General features: G+C 39.0%; 1 protein-coding gene across 1 annotated transcript in view; it reads left to right on the top strand.

The window, feature by feature from the left end:
• Positions 1-4396: 4396 nt before the first annotated feature.
• The window catches only part of myo1d (myosin 1D), a 104106-nt gene continuing 88569 nt past the window's right edge, over positions 4397-19933 (top strand). The window contains exon 1 of the mRNA XM_023406810.2: positions 4397-4931. Coding sequence (XP_023262578.1) covers positions 4837-4931 — 95 coding nt within the window. The 5' untranslated portion in view covers positions 4397-4836. The remainder of the gene's footprint in view (positions 4932-19933) is intronic.

The following is a 19933-nucleotide window of genomic DNA, read 5'->3' as shown; positions in this document are numbered from 1 at the left end:
TAAAGTTGTAGAAGGCTTTCTATCCTATTGAGTCTAGCAAGGTACTGTTGAGAAAATCTGTAATCTATGTTCATTATTAATAATTATAATTATTAATGCTTGTTATTGTGAAATATTTGATGATTTTCCCTGTTTTAAGATGAAACTGTGAAGAGAGCATGACATGAAGTTGACATGGCTTTGCTTCTAAGGTTCGCAAACCAAAGGTTGGGAATCACTGTTCTGAAGGAGGAAGGTAAATACACTGAAGCTGAGCTTGCAGTTTTTAACTGTTCAGAGTCTACATTGCATCAGCCAACAGCCATAAAACAACCTCTGATGCTGATTGATCACAGCCAAGAGACTAATTTCAACTGGAAAATCCTCTTTGCCCCAGTGTTTCCAAAGGTGGACGGTATAAAATGAGTAGAAAATCCCCTGAAGAAATTCTGAAGTGTTGGGGATGGCTCCTCGCTGATAATACTTCTGTATTGAATGAAATGTCCCGTGGGTGACAGCTGTCAAGTGAGGCATATTTAACAGTCAGTCTCATGTTTAGATGAGCAAACAGGCCAACAGCAGCTGATCCAAATATGGCCGTTGAACCAGGGTGTTTACCCCCTGGCTGCCGCAGCGACATCGAGGAGTGGAAAGAATCCAGCGATGCCCACTCTCCCCTATCTCATACAAACAAAAGGCTGATAAACTCTCCATAGCAACAAGAAAGGCGACAGTACAGCGACACAAACACTATGTTCAATATCTGAATAATGTGTACTGTGATTCTTACACAACTTGAAACTTTTTGTACATAAGGTGTGAGTCGGCTAGAACGGCTAAACACTAATGTTGCAGTAAAGTGCATGAAAACATTTAGAAGATGATGGGTGGTGTCGATGAAGGAGTGTATCCCTCTTGACAGGGCCCATGTCAGAGTATGTCTGACAAAAATGGCCGGGAACCACAAAAAAAGACAACAAAGAATACACGTACGCTGCTATAAGAGGACAAACAACCTGGCACAGCTCAGTCAAACCCCTCAGTGACCTGTGGCCTGATGCCCTTGCCACAACAGAGCATCACAACATCGCGGCTGCCAACATCTCAGCCTGTGAGTGTGTGAAAGAGGCCTGTCAACACAGTGTAGCTGCCAACAGTGACCGTGTTGGTTGTTTGACTTCAGCAGAACTATGGTAGTTGGAGTGCTCTGGTTGCGTTGTCATTGAAGTGTTTCTCAAGAACATGCATTCAAGCATGTGTTTGTGCCGTTGCAATTTCACCTCTACTCCAGTTTCTGTCCGTTTCTTTCTGTCATTAAAACAACACTGAAGCATGATAACTACTGGACCACTTTAATGATGGGTTGGTGCTTTAGCTGGATTGCTTATGTTACCCTCTAGTGGTCTGTTTGATAGAAACATCCACTTCCTATAGGTGGATTAGTTTGCACATATACATGAAAGAAGTGTATGCAGGTATTCAAACTGTCAAATGTGCATCATTCGCTGCTAATTCCTTTTTAGTAACATTATCTCGTAAGATATTATTCCAATTAATGAATATAACCAGTATATAAATATTTGCTTTCTCATACCACTAAAAATATGAACTTTTTTTTGCTTAAATGAATCAAACCTCATGTCCGTTTATTGTATTTGATAAAACAGTGAAAAAATCTGAACTAATCTGGACATAAATTTTATGTTCCAAAAAACAAAACAAAAACAAACAAACTAACTCAAAAGAAATGGATATAAATACAGTAATTGTATTTGATTATACAATGAGCGAGTGAGAAGCCATATAATTGTCATTTCACATAAATGTTGTTGTTCCTCGATGGTTGTCTTTGCTGTGGCTGTGTTTGTAACGTTGTCGTCTTGTGCGGTCGGCTGCTCAGGGAACATGGATTCAGTGAGTATGAGCTTTGTTCACTGATGTTTCAAAGCTAGAAGTTAGATGGAACGTAAAAAATCATACATTATGCAACAAAAGTTTTCCCAGATGTTGTTTAGCACAGACAGATCTGTGCAGAGCCTCTGTCACACTCGGCTTATAAAGAGAATAGAACATTATATTAAAACCAATTACTTACAAAGTCGGGTGACAAACTCAAGTTTTGTTTGACACATTTTCTTCTTTTTTTTTTCCCCAGACTGAGCTGAAGCTTCGGAGCATGGAGAATCAATCTACTGCTGTGTTCAAGGTGAATTGATTAGTTGATCAACACAACTTTTAATTGTTTTAGCAATTTCTCAAGCAAATAGCAGTATCAGTCTTCTCAAATGTAAAGATTTGCTGCTTTTATCCTATGTCACCTGAAATGTTATAGCTTTTTGTTTAGTTTGAAGACATCACCCTGTGACAGGTGTTTTTCACTATTTCCTGACATTTTATAGACCAACCAATCAATAGAGAAAATAATCAACAGATTAAAGATAATAAAATTAACTGTTGGTTGCAGCATCTGTAATGTAACACAAAATTAAGTAATGAATTCTGAATTTAAGGGTAAATTGCCAAATGGTGCATCAAACCTCTACAGCACCTCTGTCCAGAGTCGTAGTCAAAATCTTTGAAATACAGTGGTCAAAAAGTCCAAAAGAGTCCCCCAGGCCAAAGAAACATTTGACTTCTTACAAAAGTATCTACGAAACTTACAAAATTTAAATTTTTTCTCCCAAAGATATGGTCTAAATTTTTTTTTCAAACTCTTCTCTGCACTGAAAAAATCCTTATTTTTATTTTTTGCCTAAAAACAGATATTTTAAGATGTGTAGTCTAAAATATATACCAGACTCAACCATTAAAAACAGAGGACATCATCGCCGAATCTCCGCCTCTGTCTGTTGTGGATATGAGTTGGAACATCTTAATCATTCCTGATTATGTTAATCCTTATTTATCATGAATCTGCAAGAATTTTATAGTTTTTGAGGCCACAACATGTCAGTCCGTGTTAAAAACGCTCACGATGTTGTATTGCAGGAGACAGAGAGCCTGAGGTGTGAAGAAACAACACTTAAGCAGCAGCAGGAAGCTCTGACTCAGGTAGCCTCTATACAGTTTTTCCTCCACACGTCTCCATGCTCTGCATCAGCTCCTGAATGTGTCACTTTTTCATTCACATATGCAAATAGCATCAGAGAAGGGCTCAGGGGAAAGTCGGTGAGTCAAAAAAAAAAAAGAAAAAACATTCTTTGCATAAAACTGAATGATTTTCAACATTCATTCTTAATTCTCTGGAGACCTGATCTGGGAAAAGTCAGTCATTAAACTCTGAACTAGTGACAAATCTCTTAACATCACCTAACATCAAATGGAAAGGTGACAAGATTTCCTGTAAATGTATTTTCTTTAGTAATGATAACATTGATGATTATTATTATTTTTTCAATCAAAGGCTGGTACTGCCTCTTGCTTTCCTATCCACCCAATCCAGGTGGAGAAGTGTCTTGACAATTACTATGTCTACAAGTTTACTCAGCCATCATCCTATCATTTGGCTTACTATGCAGCTATAACATGAGGATTGAGTCATCCTCAAAGTGTACATTTAAACATTTTTGGAAAAAATTATACAAAATGTTTTAATTCAGTTTATTGTGTTATTCTGACAACACGTAAAAGCTGTTAAAGCCCAACTAGGGACAAGAGTTGAAAATTAGCAATAGCTATAAACTCTCTGTGCAACATATCAGTTTCATGCTTTGTTTTGGAACTACGTTAAATTGCATTGTCCCTTTTAAATAAATAGATAAAATCAAATAAATAAATAAAAAGAAAAATATATCTTTTCAAAGGGTAGAAACCAAATTTGAAACAAATTAACAATGGCTCGTTTGGCTTGTGTTACTGTTCTTACTTTGAGGTTGAGTTTAATGATGTAGAAAAGGCATTTACCTCTGTTTTACACTAGGTGGCGCACTAACATCAGTGTAAGCCTGGTGGATAATTGTTCCTGGTGCTCAGCTCCTTTAACAGGAGCTTTTAAGCAGGAGGCCTCATTCAGACTCAACAAAGCCAGAACAAAAGAGATGATGTGTTTACAACTGATTTTAAATAGTTAAAAGTCAGTGGATTGATTGAAGAATAATACAGCCTCTATCACAACTGTACTTTTCATTCATATCCCCATTGAGAAAAAAACCTGACAGCCCTAATTTTTCCTTTTATGGTAACAGAGGGCATCATAAAAGTCAGGCCAAAACACTATGGTTTTCCTTTGAGTGTTTTACAACTTAGAAGTGGCCTCGTCATCGCTCAAATATGTATCAGAAACAGTGGAGCAGTGGTCTTCAGAAATACTTGTAATGCTTTTCAAGTTACACATAGGGCACAGTCTGACCAACACCTCTCCTCAGAGCGGGGGGGCGGGGATTAGTGGAGAATGCTTCAATCCTATTGGCGGATGGTCTGTGTGGACTACAGAGAGAAACTCCAGGAAAACGGACGGAGCTGGCGCACGATGCAACGGGACAGGGATACATTGGCGTAGAGAAGAAACTTTGTATGGACATGAGGATATTTTGGGATAATTTGCTATTTCTAACACAAAAGCCGAATTTCTAAGAAGGAAAAACGCGTTTACGAGCATTTACTTTCACTGTTTATAGCTGCAGTATATTTTTTATAACCGTTTTCGACCTTAATTAAACATGACTGAAATTAAAATTTGACTTTTTACCGGACGAATGAAAATGCTCATCGACCACACAGCTGTCCACTGAGGGAGAGGAGGTGCTCGGTGAAGCCCGCCAATGTTCACCTTTTGTCGGCACTTCAAAGCAAGCCGTTGATATACATATATATATTTTTTATTTCCACGAGTTTCGGTGAGAATAAAGTAGAAGAAACATGGCAGAACACGAGAGTCTGGAGTTTGGAAAAGCAGATTTTGTGCTTTTGGACAACGTGTCTATTGAGGAATTCATGGCTAACCTAAAACTCAGGTAAGCCGACCCTGCAGCGGTCGTTCACCTTTGTGAATCCACCGGCAGACTTAATAAGCCCCCGAGCACGGGAGAGGGGACACACAGAGAGTGTGTGTATCTCATCAGGTCAAAGTACATATTTAGTGCCTTTATAGCTTCATTTCAACCGTAAATGTGTAGTTGTCATTCAACAGGTGCTACCGTCTTTTATTGCTCAGTATTGACCCGTATTTGAACATGTATCGGTATGAACACTTATCAAACTACCTAGCATATCATTGATGCAGATGTTGTCACTTTACCTGTGTTTGAATTTTGATACCCACGTGTGAAATCTTGTGTGTTTGAAAAGCAACAATAAGCCATTTGTATGAAAGTTGTTGGCACGATGGGCCACACTGTAAATAGTGTACATTCCTCTTGATGTTACCTTTCGGTTAAACCTGTATTTTCCCTGTGAAATATGTAGTAAGAGACTCCACCCAAGACACACACACACACACGCACACGCACACAGAGCACAATTTGCACTGTTTGAATAGACCGGTTTCGATCAGCTGTGTTGTCAGTGGCCCGGTGTCAAGCATGATGTCAAGCATGCTTTGTGAATGAAGAGAGAAGTGCGGGGTAGCGTTACGTCTTAGATGGGGCTGTGGCCTGGAATCAGTTTCCCCATCTCCTCTTCTCTCCTCACCTCTGCCATCTGTGATGAAAGTGCAAACTGATCCCTAATGGCAGTTTTAGAGCTTTTACTCAGCAGGACTCGGTGGTTGTAGACAGTTTTGTTAAGATGTCAGAAGGAGATCTATAGTGCAGCTTTCTACTGTTGGAAACTCCAGATATTTGACTTGTATGTTCACATGATGCCTCTATAGTGGGTGTTTGCAGGCACAGTAGTAAATGATAGATCAGAAAACACAAGAAATAACTTCTTTTGTAATCATAACACCATGAAAAATAAACTTTTGTCCAAGTTTGAGGAGAAATGGTCTGATAATATCATCTCAAAACTAAAGTTAAGGACATATATGTTACTGAAATGTTTGTTACATCTTATCTAGCAGCTGAATAGCCTTTGGGAACTGTTATTAAAGTTGGCAGATTAAGATATACAGGAGCAAAACGGATTGTGTGAGCAGTTTTGATTTGTGCAAGTTGAGTGCTGTTGTTTTTCCTCTCTGTTTTGTCTTAATGTAAGGATGAAATAGCTTGAAGAAACCCTGAAATATTCTGGTGTTATGATTTTCATAGGTTGGAGTTATTGGTAATTGATAAGATAAGACAAGATAAGATAAAGATAATTGATATCCAGAGGGGAAATTCACATATGACAGCAGTACATGAAACCGTATGTAGAGGAATGAAACATATTAGGAGGTATTTAAAATAACAAATATAACAAAAGTAGAGACGTAATGGACATTGAAAAGCTGGCTTTATAGATTACATATAGTTAAATACTTTACAAATGACATTTGTGTAGAAAGCTGTGCAGACATGTATATACAGAAGTCGAGTAATGCTGTCAATTTTGCTAGCAAGTTGACAGTTTGAAAATCTGACTGATGTGAGTTGGTTTTCTTTATTTTTGAATTATTTGAATTGGATCTGGTTTACAGTAATTTGCAGTTTCTTGTAAGCCCAAGCAGGCTGGACGTACTGTGGTTGTAAAACTTCATCATAATCATCTCACTTTTTATAATTTCTCAATACTGCCCACAGTAGTGGTTGATGAATTCAGTTTTCAAGCCAGTCCCTGTGCAGTTTTTTTATACACACTGCCAGTAATGACTTGTAGAATAAATATTTGGAGGATTTTAAGGATGCAGGTTGGATGGGTTTCTCCTGCTGGACTGCATGGTTTCCCTTCTATGGCCAAACAGAGAGAGCTATGGATCTTACTTAGAGTTCTTACAAGAAAGAATGTCCTCTGCACCAAAGTGCTTGATTCCTCTTCCTGCCCTCGGGGTGATAAATTAAGACAGTTTGTGTCGTGATTTCAAGAGCCACTTGGTCCTGATTGAAACAGGTCCCTTCAAGTCTAATCAACTGTTCTTCTGCGTCTTGACAGTTTGTTGTAGCAGTGTCAGCAGTGTAACATTCATGAACTTCTCATACTTCTGCTTTAAGCACTGTATGTCTGTAGTAATCTTTTACCAGTGTGTGAGGTTTAACTCATGGCTGGAAGTGTAAAGTCAGGTTTGGGCTGACTGTATGAACATTTTGAAGAGGTTTAATATTACATCACAACAAGAAGATAGGTTGTGTATGAGAAGTTCTCATTAATGACAGACCAGATGTTAAAGCTATTAGACATTTGAATTCCATGTTAATCTTACTATTGGCTTTTTATTTGTTATATCTTTGTAGTTCCTGTAAATAGATACTGATAGAGATCTCCAGAACAGCCAGTAAATGGACCTCTTGATGACATTGTTTTGTCAGCTACTATCTCCAAAGTCAAGACAGCGAAGTCTTAAGATATGTTAACTGTTCTTTACACAGTTGAAAGATAAATTGTGACTCGCTTTTTAGCAGTTTAACAGGTTTCCCTATAGGTTTTTTTATTTTATGTGGGTTTGCATTTTCTTGCTTATGGATGAGTTGCACTCAAGCAAAGTGATCAGCAGTTGATGAATCTATAGTTTAGGATCTGGTTTGGATTTTTTCTGAACTCCTTTTTGTTTGTTTACTAAACCAATTCACATTTCTCGAATTGTCATGTTCAAAACAAACAAACAATGTTCACACAAGAACTTTGCCAAGTCAGGAAATATCAGATCAAAGAATATGTAAACAAAACCTGTTCAGATTACATGGCAGGTTTTGATATTTGATGCCATGCAGACATTTCAACCATTCATGACTTTAGTTTTAGTGTATAACTTGAACTGCAATGATTAGTCAGTTTATTGATTTATTCATTGGTTCAATCACTTGATATTTCCATGAGAATGTGCTGCTTCTTCTTGACTTTCATGAAAATAAATTGAATAACTTTAATGGGTTTTGCACCTGCACTGGACAAAACAAGACATTTGATTATCTCATCTTGGGTGCTAAGACATTGTGATGGCCTTTTTCACTGATTTCTTATGTGTCATAGACCAAACAATTTATCAGTTTATTGAGAAAATAATCAGCGGATAAATTGATAGTAAAAATAATAGTTAGTTGCAGCCCTAAACTGTCTGAATTTGAGGCTGAAAAGTCTGCTAGGATAGAGAGCCAGGTGCACAAGTATACATGTTTCATAGAGAACAAGCAGTTCTACTTAACAGTGTTTTTATAGCCATGCCTTTTCAATTAAATAAGCTGTGGTGTGAACAGTAGCTTTGGCAGCGAGGCAAGAGGACCTGAGAGCACCCAGACAGCTCCGGGCCTCATTTTCCCAACTCTGTGTCCCATTTTCTGTCTGTTGGTTTTCCCTCCAGCTAGACATCTCAGTCCGGAGATGGCGTGTGCAGATTGTTATTTGTAAAGGGTGTGACCAGCAAGGAGTGCTTCCTTTTTGCTCCTTTTCCCATAGTCTGAGGCTACACGCGTGCATGCATGCACGTGTGAGTGCATTTGACAGTGGGATGCAGACGGCAAGAGGCATCCATTTGTCCTGGTACAGTTAAACAAAACAAGTGGTGCTTGAGCACTTCTGCACATCTCTCCTGGGTGTATTTTACACCATGTGAGACCTGAACCTGACAGTTAAATCTCTGGCATAATGAAAAAGGCTTGCTGCACACCAAAGCTCAGTTCTAGAGACACTTAACAATTAATTCATTTGAAAATCTTTACAAGTTCCAGAGGAGTGTTTCATCGGGCTTGCTCTTTGAGAAGCACACATTGTTCAGTCTTCCAAAACTTGTGAAAATCCCCAAATATTTTTATTTGAAGTGGGTCAAAAGCCGCGCTTTGGTGTGGAGCCAACCTTCATTTAGCAACTCCCCCAGTGCCTGAGTTTGGCTAGCAACCGACTGAATTACACTGCTGCGCTTGGGATTTCTACTTTTGCTATTAAACGCCTGCCATACAGAGCAGGTAATCAAGACACACAGCGGCTGCGTGTGAGGCGTGATTTTGGAAAAGATTGCTCGTTCTCCCTCGGTGTGGCCAGACATGGTTGTTGAAGTTGACATTTACTTTGTTTGACTTGAGGTTGAACTGTGTGTCCTGTTCCAGAGAAGCCTCCCAGTCTCTAAATAGAGCCCAGCAGATGCCCAGTCTCTCTGTAGAGATGTCTGGTAGGATAAACGCTCAAGTCAAATTCCTGTAGGGTCTTGGGAATTTTTCCCTGAATTGACCAATCAGCAGATAAGACTTTATGGACTTCGAAACTGTGCGGCGCAGCCCACTAAACCAACGTGTGTTTATGTAGGAGAATCATCTGATAGGAAAATACAGTGGATTACATATGGACAGGGAGTTGTGCTATCAAAATACATACTTTCATTCTATAAATTGATATTTAATTAATGCCCAAAGGGTATTAGTAAAGTCACGCATACTGTACAGAGGAATTTAACCTTTCTAAATAAAGATAAAATAAAAGTTAAAGACTGAGTGTAGGTTCCATGCATACTGTGGGTTTAACTGTCCTTTAAGCTTACAGCATGTGTACGTATCCCACCAGCCAGGCACAGTTTTACTGCTGCTAAATGTCTTTATAAGGCAGCATTGTTTTGTCTGTTCCTTGGAATCCAGGGGAAAGAATAACATTCCTGCAAAACTGCCGTGTGTTTCCCAAATAATTACAGAAGGACTAAAATTCTACTTCCTAATTGGCATCTGATATTCCAGTTCACAAAACAAGCACTACACCATGTAAACTGACTTTTTTTTTGCGTAAATGAATGAAAATAGGTCAAGAGCAACCAGCGAGGTCTGAGCTTCACAGGATTGTTTGTTTGTTTTAATTTCATTGGAGTGCATGACGTATCTCATGGCAAAACAAAATCCGTTCCCAACTATGTGCACTATTTGAATGCTTAGTGCACAACACAGTCTGGATTGCTTAGACTGTGTTACACTAGCAAACAACACTATCTGGTACAAATATGTTCAACCAGAGGCGAAAAATTCCTTGTGTTTTCCCAGTGGGCTAGAGATAATAATTTTCAGGATTTACAGTATATCTCCAGAATGTCATGTCTATGTAAGTGAAAATATTGCACTGAAATTCTGAAAGCTCCTGTTTGTTTGACTATATGAACCGCTCCGAGTGATTTGACCTTTGAACCCCACCATTGGGAAGTTAAAAAGGACTTTGAACAGGAAGTCTCCAATAATATGAGGCAGGAGAGCGAAGCAGGAAAGCTGGCATTTCCCCTGCCTTTACTGCTCACATTTCATTGTTTCCTGTAGCTCCTCTACCAAACCTCACTGTGAATCTTTATGTGAATCTTGTGCAGACAAGACATATATATATATATATATATATATATATATTTGAGAGTCAAAACTGTGGGGCTATAACTCTTAGTCACATGCTCTCAGAGTTGCATAACTCACAATCCCAGCCTTCGAAGTTAACTTTGTCACTCTATCTCTGGTGTATCTTGGATTTCCACCATAGAATTACTTGCCAAATTATTTTCATGTGCTTTTAAAGGAACAATGTCTCTCCTGTTGTGAGTGCTGTCACTGCAGGTAGACTAGAAGAGGTGAACAGCAGAAAGGGACAGCTTCCCTCTTTTTAGGTAAACAAAGGGATCAAAGTAACCATGTGGCTCAGGTAGAGTAAAGCTTTCCAGGTAAAGAAATCCAAGTTCAAGGGTCAGACTTTGGACTGCACTTCCTGTTACATATGGCCCAGTAAATAGGTCTGTCATTCCACTGAAAAGGTTAGTTAAAGGTACAAACATCAGACATGGAAACATGCTTTCCTTAGCTAGATCCTTCTTATTTGTTTTTATCATGCCTTTGTTCATTCTTCAGAAATAAAACCAAAGTCCATGTGCAGAACACACAGTCCCAGCCGACATGTCCATAGCCTGCAGCACAGATAAAAATGGGTGATAGTGTGCAGCAGATGTCTCTAAGAATATTTAATCCCAACCCGCTTATTAAAGTTTTTTCCTCTTAGCGGTGGTCAGTGACTGGAAGGGAAATATTTATAGATGAATGCTAAGATAGACTGTTAGCTTCCTGCTCATTTGTCCTAGTCGCGCTTGTCCTTGCCAAGACCAGCAGTGACAGAGTGGAGTATCAATTACAATCATAGGCTTAAAGGTGCACGATGATGGGCTAATTGTGTTAGCACAGTGTGCTTTTTATGTTTTAATAGTCAAAACTTCATGAAAACTCCTTATTCAAGTGCTGCTTCAGTGCCTCAGCCTGACATTCCCAGGAGATTTCTCGCTAATCATGAAGAAAAAAAGAGAGTCTCCCACGAACTGCTGGATTCATAGAAGGCTCTTAGAGAAATGCTTGGTAGGCCCCGCTCCCCTGCAATCCAACAGTGAAAAGTCCAGTCTCGCCACAAGAATTTCCATACAACCGTCTGTAATCTGAAACACATTACCATCCTTACATAAACAGGGGCTGTGCTTGTGTAGCTTTATTTCCCTCTAAAATAAGTTCACCAGCTCTCAGAGACGTCTCATTTGTGGACTGCCTGAGTTGGCAGGCGGGGTCGGGAACAGGCCGTTTTAGCACAAGCTCACATGCTTCCTAAACCAAATTTACCCTTTTTTTTTTGTGCCCTTGTGTCATAGTTTCTTGCCATTTCATCGAGCCACTGCCTTTCACCATTTCCTCTTATAAATGTGCATATGTATATTTATACATGCACAGTTTGCTTCATCACTGATATTTTAAGTTACAGTAACAACGAGATGTGGGATTTACAAGAGCTGGGTATCAAACCTCAATATTTCTTAAGGACCAACCAACCATAGACTGTACATATGGTGCCAACCCCATGGTGTCTGTAGTATTTAACAGAATATTATAGATCTTTTTCTTGTATTGAAGAGTTAAGAATACTGATGGCTGGTGTCAAGTGTCGTAAATTGGCAATGAATGCCTGATCAGATTATTGTTTACTTATACTTTGACAACATTTTCTGATCTAAATGTAACTTTCAACGGCCATTTAGTGGCTTCTCTGGAGCTTTTCATCATATTACATGATCTTAGTCACTGGATCAAGTTGTCATGGATTTATATATGTTCAATTTTCCATTTTTTTCCCCAAGATCTTTACAGATTTTTAGTAATGTCTCCATGCTGGCTTAAGAGTGCCAGACTAACCACTAAATGGAGCCTGTGGTGAGATTGTAACTTTGCTAATTTTAGACTCTTATTCAGGCAAAGTTCTTGTACAGCTGATTTTGTTAAGACAACACTGTTGCAGGTTTGGGACATTTTGTTGAAGCGGTGCTGCATTCGTGAAAAAGATTGTATAAAACCTTTTGTGGCTCCAGAGGAGGCTGTGTGAAATCTGATGAATTGCCTCAAGTGATGTCATTTGAGTCAGCATTGGTTGGGTCTGAAAACAAGTTCGCCCGCTCCTCATCTCCGCTTGAGGCTAGCGGCTCGAAGCTACGTTATCTGCTACTAGCATAATATCTGAATATTTGAGCAAACTGTCTGAGGCTGAGTTGCATTGTTGGCAATGTAGGCACCATGGTTTTCTTAAGAAAGAAGAATGTGTGGAATGAAAAAGACAATATCTCTGGTTCTGCTGCATTAATTTCTATCCTTTTTTTAACCGTCTATCAGGTTTTATAGATGTTATTATAAAACAGGTTTCACTATCAGTAACAAAACTCAGGTATTGTAGTGCCAGCGGTATTTAAAATGTTAGATTCTACCCAGCCCTCGGATTTACTCGTGTAGAGGACTGAGGTCAGATCAAGCCACTTTAATGTTCTTGATGAACCTGTTCAACAGTGTGGAAATTATGAACTTCACTCTCTATTCAGCTTCTATTCATGTTCTGGTTGCCTTTTTTTTTTTTTTATTCAGGATTTAAAATGATTATCTTGAAAGAATAATTTGTACTCAGTCTCAGTAGAGTATTTGATGTTGGTAGGCATCATATTAAAGCTGTCTGGCTCATGATTTAAGAAGCAGCCACATCCTCTGTCTGCAACATTACCCCCATCACAATTTCCCAGAAGCCTTGTTCTCTGACACACACACACTTGATATGTGATGCATTCATGCGGCGCTCTTATCTCTTATGTGAACCTGATTCACTGAAGTAATGAGTGCTGAGTTTTTCTCGAATCAGCTTGCATGGTGCTGTGTTTGGAAATCCCTAATGATGCGTGTGACTCAGATGGCTGAGGTTGCACATGTTTGTGTGTGTGTGTGGTTGTGACTGTAGGGGTGTTTTTTCTTTGTGTACGTGTGTGTCCTAGGCCGCTGTGATGTCATCCTCTGCTTCCTACAGTGTTGTATTGTTCTCCTGTCCACCTGTTGGAGCTATGCCCCGAGCCTCTGTGGGGGTGGAACAGTTTACTCACTTTCACAGCCAGCCTCTCGCATCACTTCACAGTCACACAGCGACACACACACCGGGCTGGATTTACTGCCACTATTCAGTGCACCGTTTTTCTTTTTAACAAGCTGGTGGAAAGTCACTCAGTACATTTACTCAATTACTGTACTTAAGTACAGTTACTTGTACTTAATTATTTCCATTTAATGCTACTTTATACTTCTACCCCACTACATTTCACAGGGAAACATTGTAGTTTTTACTGCACTACATTTATCTGACAGCTGCAGTTACTAATTATGTTCCACATTAAGATTTGACATCAAAAACCCAGATAAGCTTATAAAATGGGGATGTCTATGAGCTGATAGCAGTTCCACATAATGGTGATTTCCCCTCTAAACCTCTCAGATGGTCATTCCAACCATATCCAACCAAATACACATATGGTATAATGAAGTGTTGTTCCTCACAGAACCAGGTAATTAAAAGCATAAAACATAAGATGCAAAAATATAAAACATTTAAAATCTATAACGTTTCCAAAAATCATCACTAAACTAAACTGGCTAACTGCATATAAAGTAGTTAAAACTACCTCCACCTCCAGCAGCAACAATTTAATAATATAAGGGCCAAGTACCTTTATTTTTGATATTTTAAACACATTTTGCTAATAATATTTATGTACTTTTACTGCACTTTGAGTAATATTGTAATACTTGTAATATAATATTTTTACCTCATCATATTGGTACTTCAGTAAAAGATTTGAGTACTTCTTCCACCACTGTCTAGAGAGGAAGTCTCTCATAGTTAATAATTTTTCTACCCCTGTCCTTATTTTCTCCCTTTGTCTATTCATGCTGTTGTTCTATGTCCATCTGTCTGTTTTTGTGCTCTTCCCTGCCCTCCTTTTACCCCCCGATAGAAATCATAGTACTTTCCTGAAATAGCATGTTGAGTAATGTCTGGTTCTTTTTGGATCGTTTCCTTTCTCTTTTTTCTCTTTTTTTTTTCTATCCAGTCATCCCCCCAAGTCCACTGTAATTTTTACATCAGCTGCTGCTGGCCAGTGTGTTAAAGTGTAAACAGGTTCTGCATCAGGCTAACAGCCAGGTCCAAAGAACCCCCTCCCCTCCCCTCCCCTCCTCAACTCCACCACCAGAACCCCTCCCTTTATTTTTTTTCCTGCTTTCACCAGAAGGATTTTATTGAATTTTGGAAATTAAATCAGAATGAAATCCTCCTCCTTTTACTCTGGAAATACATGTTATAGTAACAGCTCGGTGGTAGTATATATATATGTGTGTGTGTGTGTGTGTGTGTGTGTGTGTGTGTGTGTGTGTGTGTGTGTGTGTGTGTAAAGGGGTGTGGTGGATGGCTGCAGTCCCAGTTAGCAAAGAGAGGAGGGTCAGCCACCTGATCTGCAGCCTAGCTGTTTACACATGGCTCCCATTTCCCTCTAAGTATCCAGACCTGCCAGCCTCATGAGAACATCCTGTAGTGTGAATGGGAGGAACACATGCAGCTGAGCACTGTTCAAGCGTGGCCTCATGGCTTTGTCTGTGCGTGTGCTTGTTGAACTCTTGGTGCCACTTGAAGAGGATTGTTTTTTAAGTCCTCCAGAGTACATGCAGAACAGATGTAACTTGTAAATAATTTCCTGTTGCCATTATTGCCCATGAAAAGTCTAAAATCCACTTAAACTAAACTTGGCTGAACACACGCAGGTCTGTCTCTTTCTGGAATCTGAACTAGGACTGACATCTGTGTTAAGATGTCAAGCACTGAAAAAGCGGGGCGTCTTTATAAAGTAAAGCTAGTGAAATAGGTGTGGAAAGAGATATAGCTGTGACCATGGTAACCATGTTGCCAGAGTGACCATCACCAGTCTGTAAGGTGCTGCAACATCAAAGTGTGACATTCAACTGCCTCCAAAAATGTTTGGCAACCTAAATATTTACAGAAACTCTTGAATTCAGGACTTAAGGGCTCTGGAAATGTTATGGGAATTTACCAATTATACCAAACAATTAATAAATCAATCAAGAAAATAATGGGCAGATTTATTTTAAAAAAATCATTAGTTGCAGTACTAATCATGATCAGGTATCTAATGTAAGAAAAAAAATCACACATAAAATCTTCAAATTGATACAACAAAGTGTTTTGTTTCATATCTTACATCTGACAAAAGTGTTCACATGTGTAAAACAAAAACTCATTTTATTAGATTTAAATCATGTCTAGTTTGAAACCATTCATTTGGAAATTAGACATTTGTTTTGTAAAAGAATAATACAATTTGATCATCACAATATGATTCCACTAAAAACTGATGAAAGATATTGAATTATTGAACTTGAATCTACTATGTTATTGCATTTACATATACACAAGATAAATGTGTTTTTGTGTGTGGAGCCACCTTACAGTGTAAAGATGATGTACTCTTCATATTCAGCATAAATGTGTTTGGAAATGAATTGTGATCAGTCTATTGTTGCTCTGCTATAAGTTTTGTAGTTCAGTGCTCCAAGGTGAAGATGGTTAAAGAGTACACAAAAATATTTTATTGTGTGTGCAGTAGACTGTGTTTGGCTGGTTGCAGTAATGGAGAATATGGGAACATCAGCAGCTGATTCTGTCATGTTTTGGTTTTTTGTTGTGTTGACAGATAGGAGCTCTGTCTGTGTCTCTGTCTAATATGATGACATTATGTCACTTCCAGGGCAAAAAAGAAGTGGGACAGAGTTTTGTTCGTGTGTTCTAAACAGAGCTATTAGATAATAGAAGATTTAGTCAAGCCTGTGTCATCAGGAGATCAGCAATGATGTAATCACCATAAGATATCACACAGTTTTGTCATTTTTTTTAAGGGTAAAATCTTTGTTGTGAAACTCTTGAAACACACAATCGAGTATTTTTTTTTTATCTTGAATGTGAAGATAACAAAAAGTCTTGTATTAAAATGTTACATAATCCGTCTCCCTGCTCCAGCCCTGTTGAAGGCAGGCTGTGCTGGTAGCAGGGAAACTACCTCTTCTGATTTCGGGTGAAGATTAGTGTGGGCCTGAGGGAGGGTGGATGTGTTGTGTGCTGATGAGCTGCGTCTCCTACAGACAGTCTGGGAGCTGCTGTTTAGCACTAACCAGGATTTACAAAGCAGCGGAAAATCCCCTAATGCAGAGCCCAGATGTCTGATGGCTGCAGACCGTGAAGGAGGCCTCTGTCACACTATACATGAGTGTAGTGGAGGAGAGAAAGGTGGAGCATGTTTGACTCATTTCTGGTGGGTTTAAGAACATCCAACCTTGTCCTAGAGCAGCGTAGATCTTTGTCAGACACTATTGACTAATAGTCCTCTTGAACAGCTATACATCAGATAATGCACAATGACAAGCCGAGTCTCCCCATTATCCAATTCAATTTAGTTTCAAGCATACAGTATGTCCCCTTTAATACTTTGGTTGATATAAACAGGAAGTATAATGTTGCCATGGATTCAGTGAGTTGTGTTGTGGGCTAAAACTTGAGCTGAATTAGCTATTAGCACTTCCTTTTTGCAATGTACCCATGGATGTACAGACAACTGTCTCTGAATTTCTCTTCTACCTGTCCCTTTTACCTATATAGTATCTTCTACAGTTTGTTGCTATTAGAAGAGGGGTCTTAAAGCAAAAATGCTTCCAACTTTGTAGCAACAGTTTGTGTTGTCCTTTTCCAGTTGGGTTCAACATGACAGTACCCCCGTGCACGAAGCAAGTTCCATAAATGAATCATTTTCCCAGTTTGGTGTGGAAGAACTTAACTGACCTCAACCCCACCCAGCACCTTGGGGATGATCTAGAGTGCAAACTGAGAGCCAAACCTTATCACGCAACATCCGTGTTGGACCCGACTAATGCTCTTGAGGCTGAATGGGAGCAAACTTCTGCAGCCAGCTCCCAAAATATGGTGGAAACTCTCTCGTGAAAAACGGAAGCTGTTTATAGCCGAAGATTAATGCTCATGAGTTGAAAAATTGCTTATGTTTTGGATGTTCAGGTGTCCACATACTTTTGGCCGCGTGTGTGTCTACAAGTAAGAAGAGTTGGGTGGAAAAACTTAGCAAAGATCAGTAGTAATTAGTACTCAGAATATGATATTAATCGCAGCAGTTACAGTATTGAATCAGCTCCAGATTATTAACCAGCAGACAGGTGTTTAACTGTTACGTCCTGTTTGCTCTGGCACTGTTTTATGCAATCATCTGACTTTGGTCTGAACGATTTGATAAGTCAATGTCAAAGTGATGTAAGATTACTGTTGTTGTTTTCATCTTTATCCATTCAGAGCTATCACCTATCATTACATCCATCTGCTAAACTGCCTAATCCAGCAGCTTCAGGACACTATTTAGCTCTCTTATCCTCAGAGTTTTTTTTCTGTCTGTGACTCAGAACTCTTGACCCCTTTAACAGCAGAGGGTGGACAACAATTCAAATACACCCAAAAGAATAGCCTAAGAAAGACATTACTGGGAAATAATACTGCTAAATGTGTCATCAGCTTTGTATTACAAACAACAGAATGAACTCCTACCACACAATAGCAAGAAGTACCTGCAGTTCAATAAGAATTAGGGCTGCAAGCAATGGTTATTTCCATTATCCAGACTTAATTTCCTCATTGTTGTCGATAAAATGTCAGAAAATGTGAACAAATTCCTGTTTTGACTTCCCATAGATACCCATAGATTGCTTTTTTGTCAATCAACGAATCATTTCATCTTTAATATTTATCTTCTAAATCAGCAGCTTTGTGCTGCAACATTTGAAGAAGAGTGGACAATAAGAAAACCAGTTTTTGAAAGTCAAGATATCCCTTACCCAGCAGCCACGGCGATAAGCCCTGAAGCATACTGCTGTTACTCTAAACAAGAGCAGTGATGGTAATGAACCCGGAGATAAAAGTGGAACAGCCACAGATTATCTCCCTACCCTTCATAATTCCTAGAATGACCCTGAAGTTCAAACACATAATGATGACATGTGTTGGCGGAGCTCGCGCTAATATGGGCCACGGATTGCACCATACACTACCAATATAGGACACAGTATACACACACATATATTCCTTCATTACTGCAACGTGACATAAAACACAAACAAAACTAGCATTTAAGTTCAAATAGACTTAAAACTATATCCTAGAAATTCTGATTTGTAGGACAAATCTGCATCGTAACTTGTAGCACTATTCATTTTGGAATTGCTCAGCATGTGTGTCTTCATCACTTTTATTTTAGCTCGTACTGGATCTAGTTGTCTTGTGGAAAGATTGAGATTTTTTGCAACAAATGTGAGTGTTAAGTAGAGACAATTATTTAAAATGTCATAATTACACCAGTGTGTCCAGCCCCAGGGTAGAAATGATTTTCACATCATTATTTGAGTCACATTTGCATCTTAATTCTTTTCTCCACTTTGTCTTTTTTCTTTTTTAGAGGGGAGGGATTGGTGGTTGAGAAAATGTCATAAATCGGTTACACTCCTCCCCGAGTTAACCATAAAAAAAGACCCACCCAAACAAGATTGGAGACAGTGGTTGTGCTTGGCTTTGCTCTGTAATTCACATCTGAAGGGAGTGTGCATGTGTGTGTATATACATGCAGCTGGTTTGTGCACCAATGTGTGTTTGGCATTAGGTTTCCTCAGGTATTTTTAGGGCAGACAAGGTTCTTTTGTGTGTGTGTGTGTGTGTGTGTGTGTGTGTGTGTGTGTGTGTGTGTGTGTGTGTGTGTGTGTGTTTGAATGAGATCAGGTGGAGGGTGGAGCAAGCAGAGATGTGCTGGAACCAGTTTTACTGAATACCATAGTGAGACATTCTGATGGTAACAATTTCTATTACTGTCATTACTGTGATTATCGTTTTCAGAGAACAATGTGAACAAAGCACAGCTCCTGCTTTTATTAGCAGTTTTATTTTGATTAGCTATAAAGGAGCAATTGTTTTTACCATGTAATGAGGCACAGCAGGACCAGAGAAGCAGGCTCCGGCTACTGTGGCTTTGGCTTGTTATGTTTAGTGAAGGACAGCATGCATTACACTCTTCCTCATGCCTCAGCTTCAACTCAGGCTGTGGTATATGTTAGTCGTGGTGCAGAGATATTGTGCACAAGGCTTGTTATATGTTCTGCTTTTTGACCCAGCAGTTAACACTTCGTGCAAAGTTCTCTCACTTCAGAAAGTCAAATCATAAACTTTGTGACTGTGATGGACCCAAAACTATGATTCCAACAATTCATTCATTTTACCCTCTGAATGTCTCAGGACTGAGATGTTGTAAATAAAATGAGTACAACTGATCAACATTGTGCTCATGAGCAAACAATGAACAGGTGCAGAGACACAGACAATGCTTTTAAAGTAATTTCCAGTCAAATTTTTAAAACTTTGAACAACCAACCTGCTTTTGTTTATGGTGCTTTGAGTGTATTTGATGGTAGTTTTTTCAGTTTGTTAGGTTTGATTAAATCACAGATGCTAATAGTGTGAAGTAATTTTACTATATTTTAGCAGTAATGGTTCT

Source organism: Seriola lalandi, unplaced genomic scaffold (assembly GCF_002814215.2).
Source record: "Seriola lalandi dorsalis isolate HSWRI2012SDOR001 ecotype SW California unplaced genomic scaffold, Sedor1 jcf7180002054317, whole genome shotgun sequence".
NCBI classification, from domain to species: Eukaryota; Metazoa; Chordata; class Actinopteri; order Carangiformes; family Carangidae; genus Seriola; species Seriola lalandi.
This window is presented reverse-complemented; position numbering and strand designations above follow the sequence as displayed.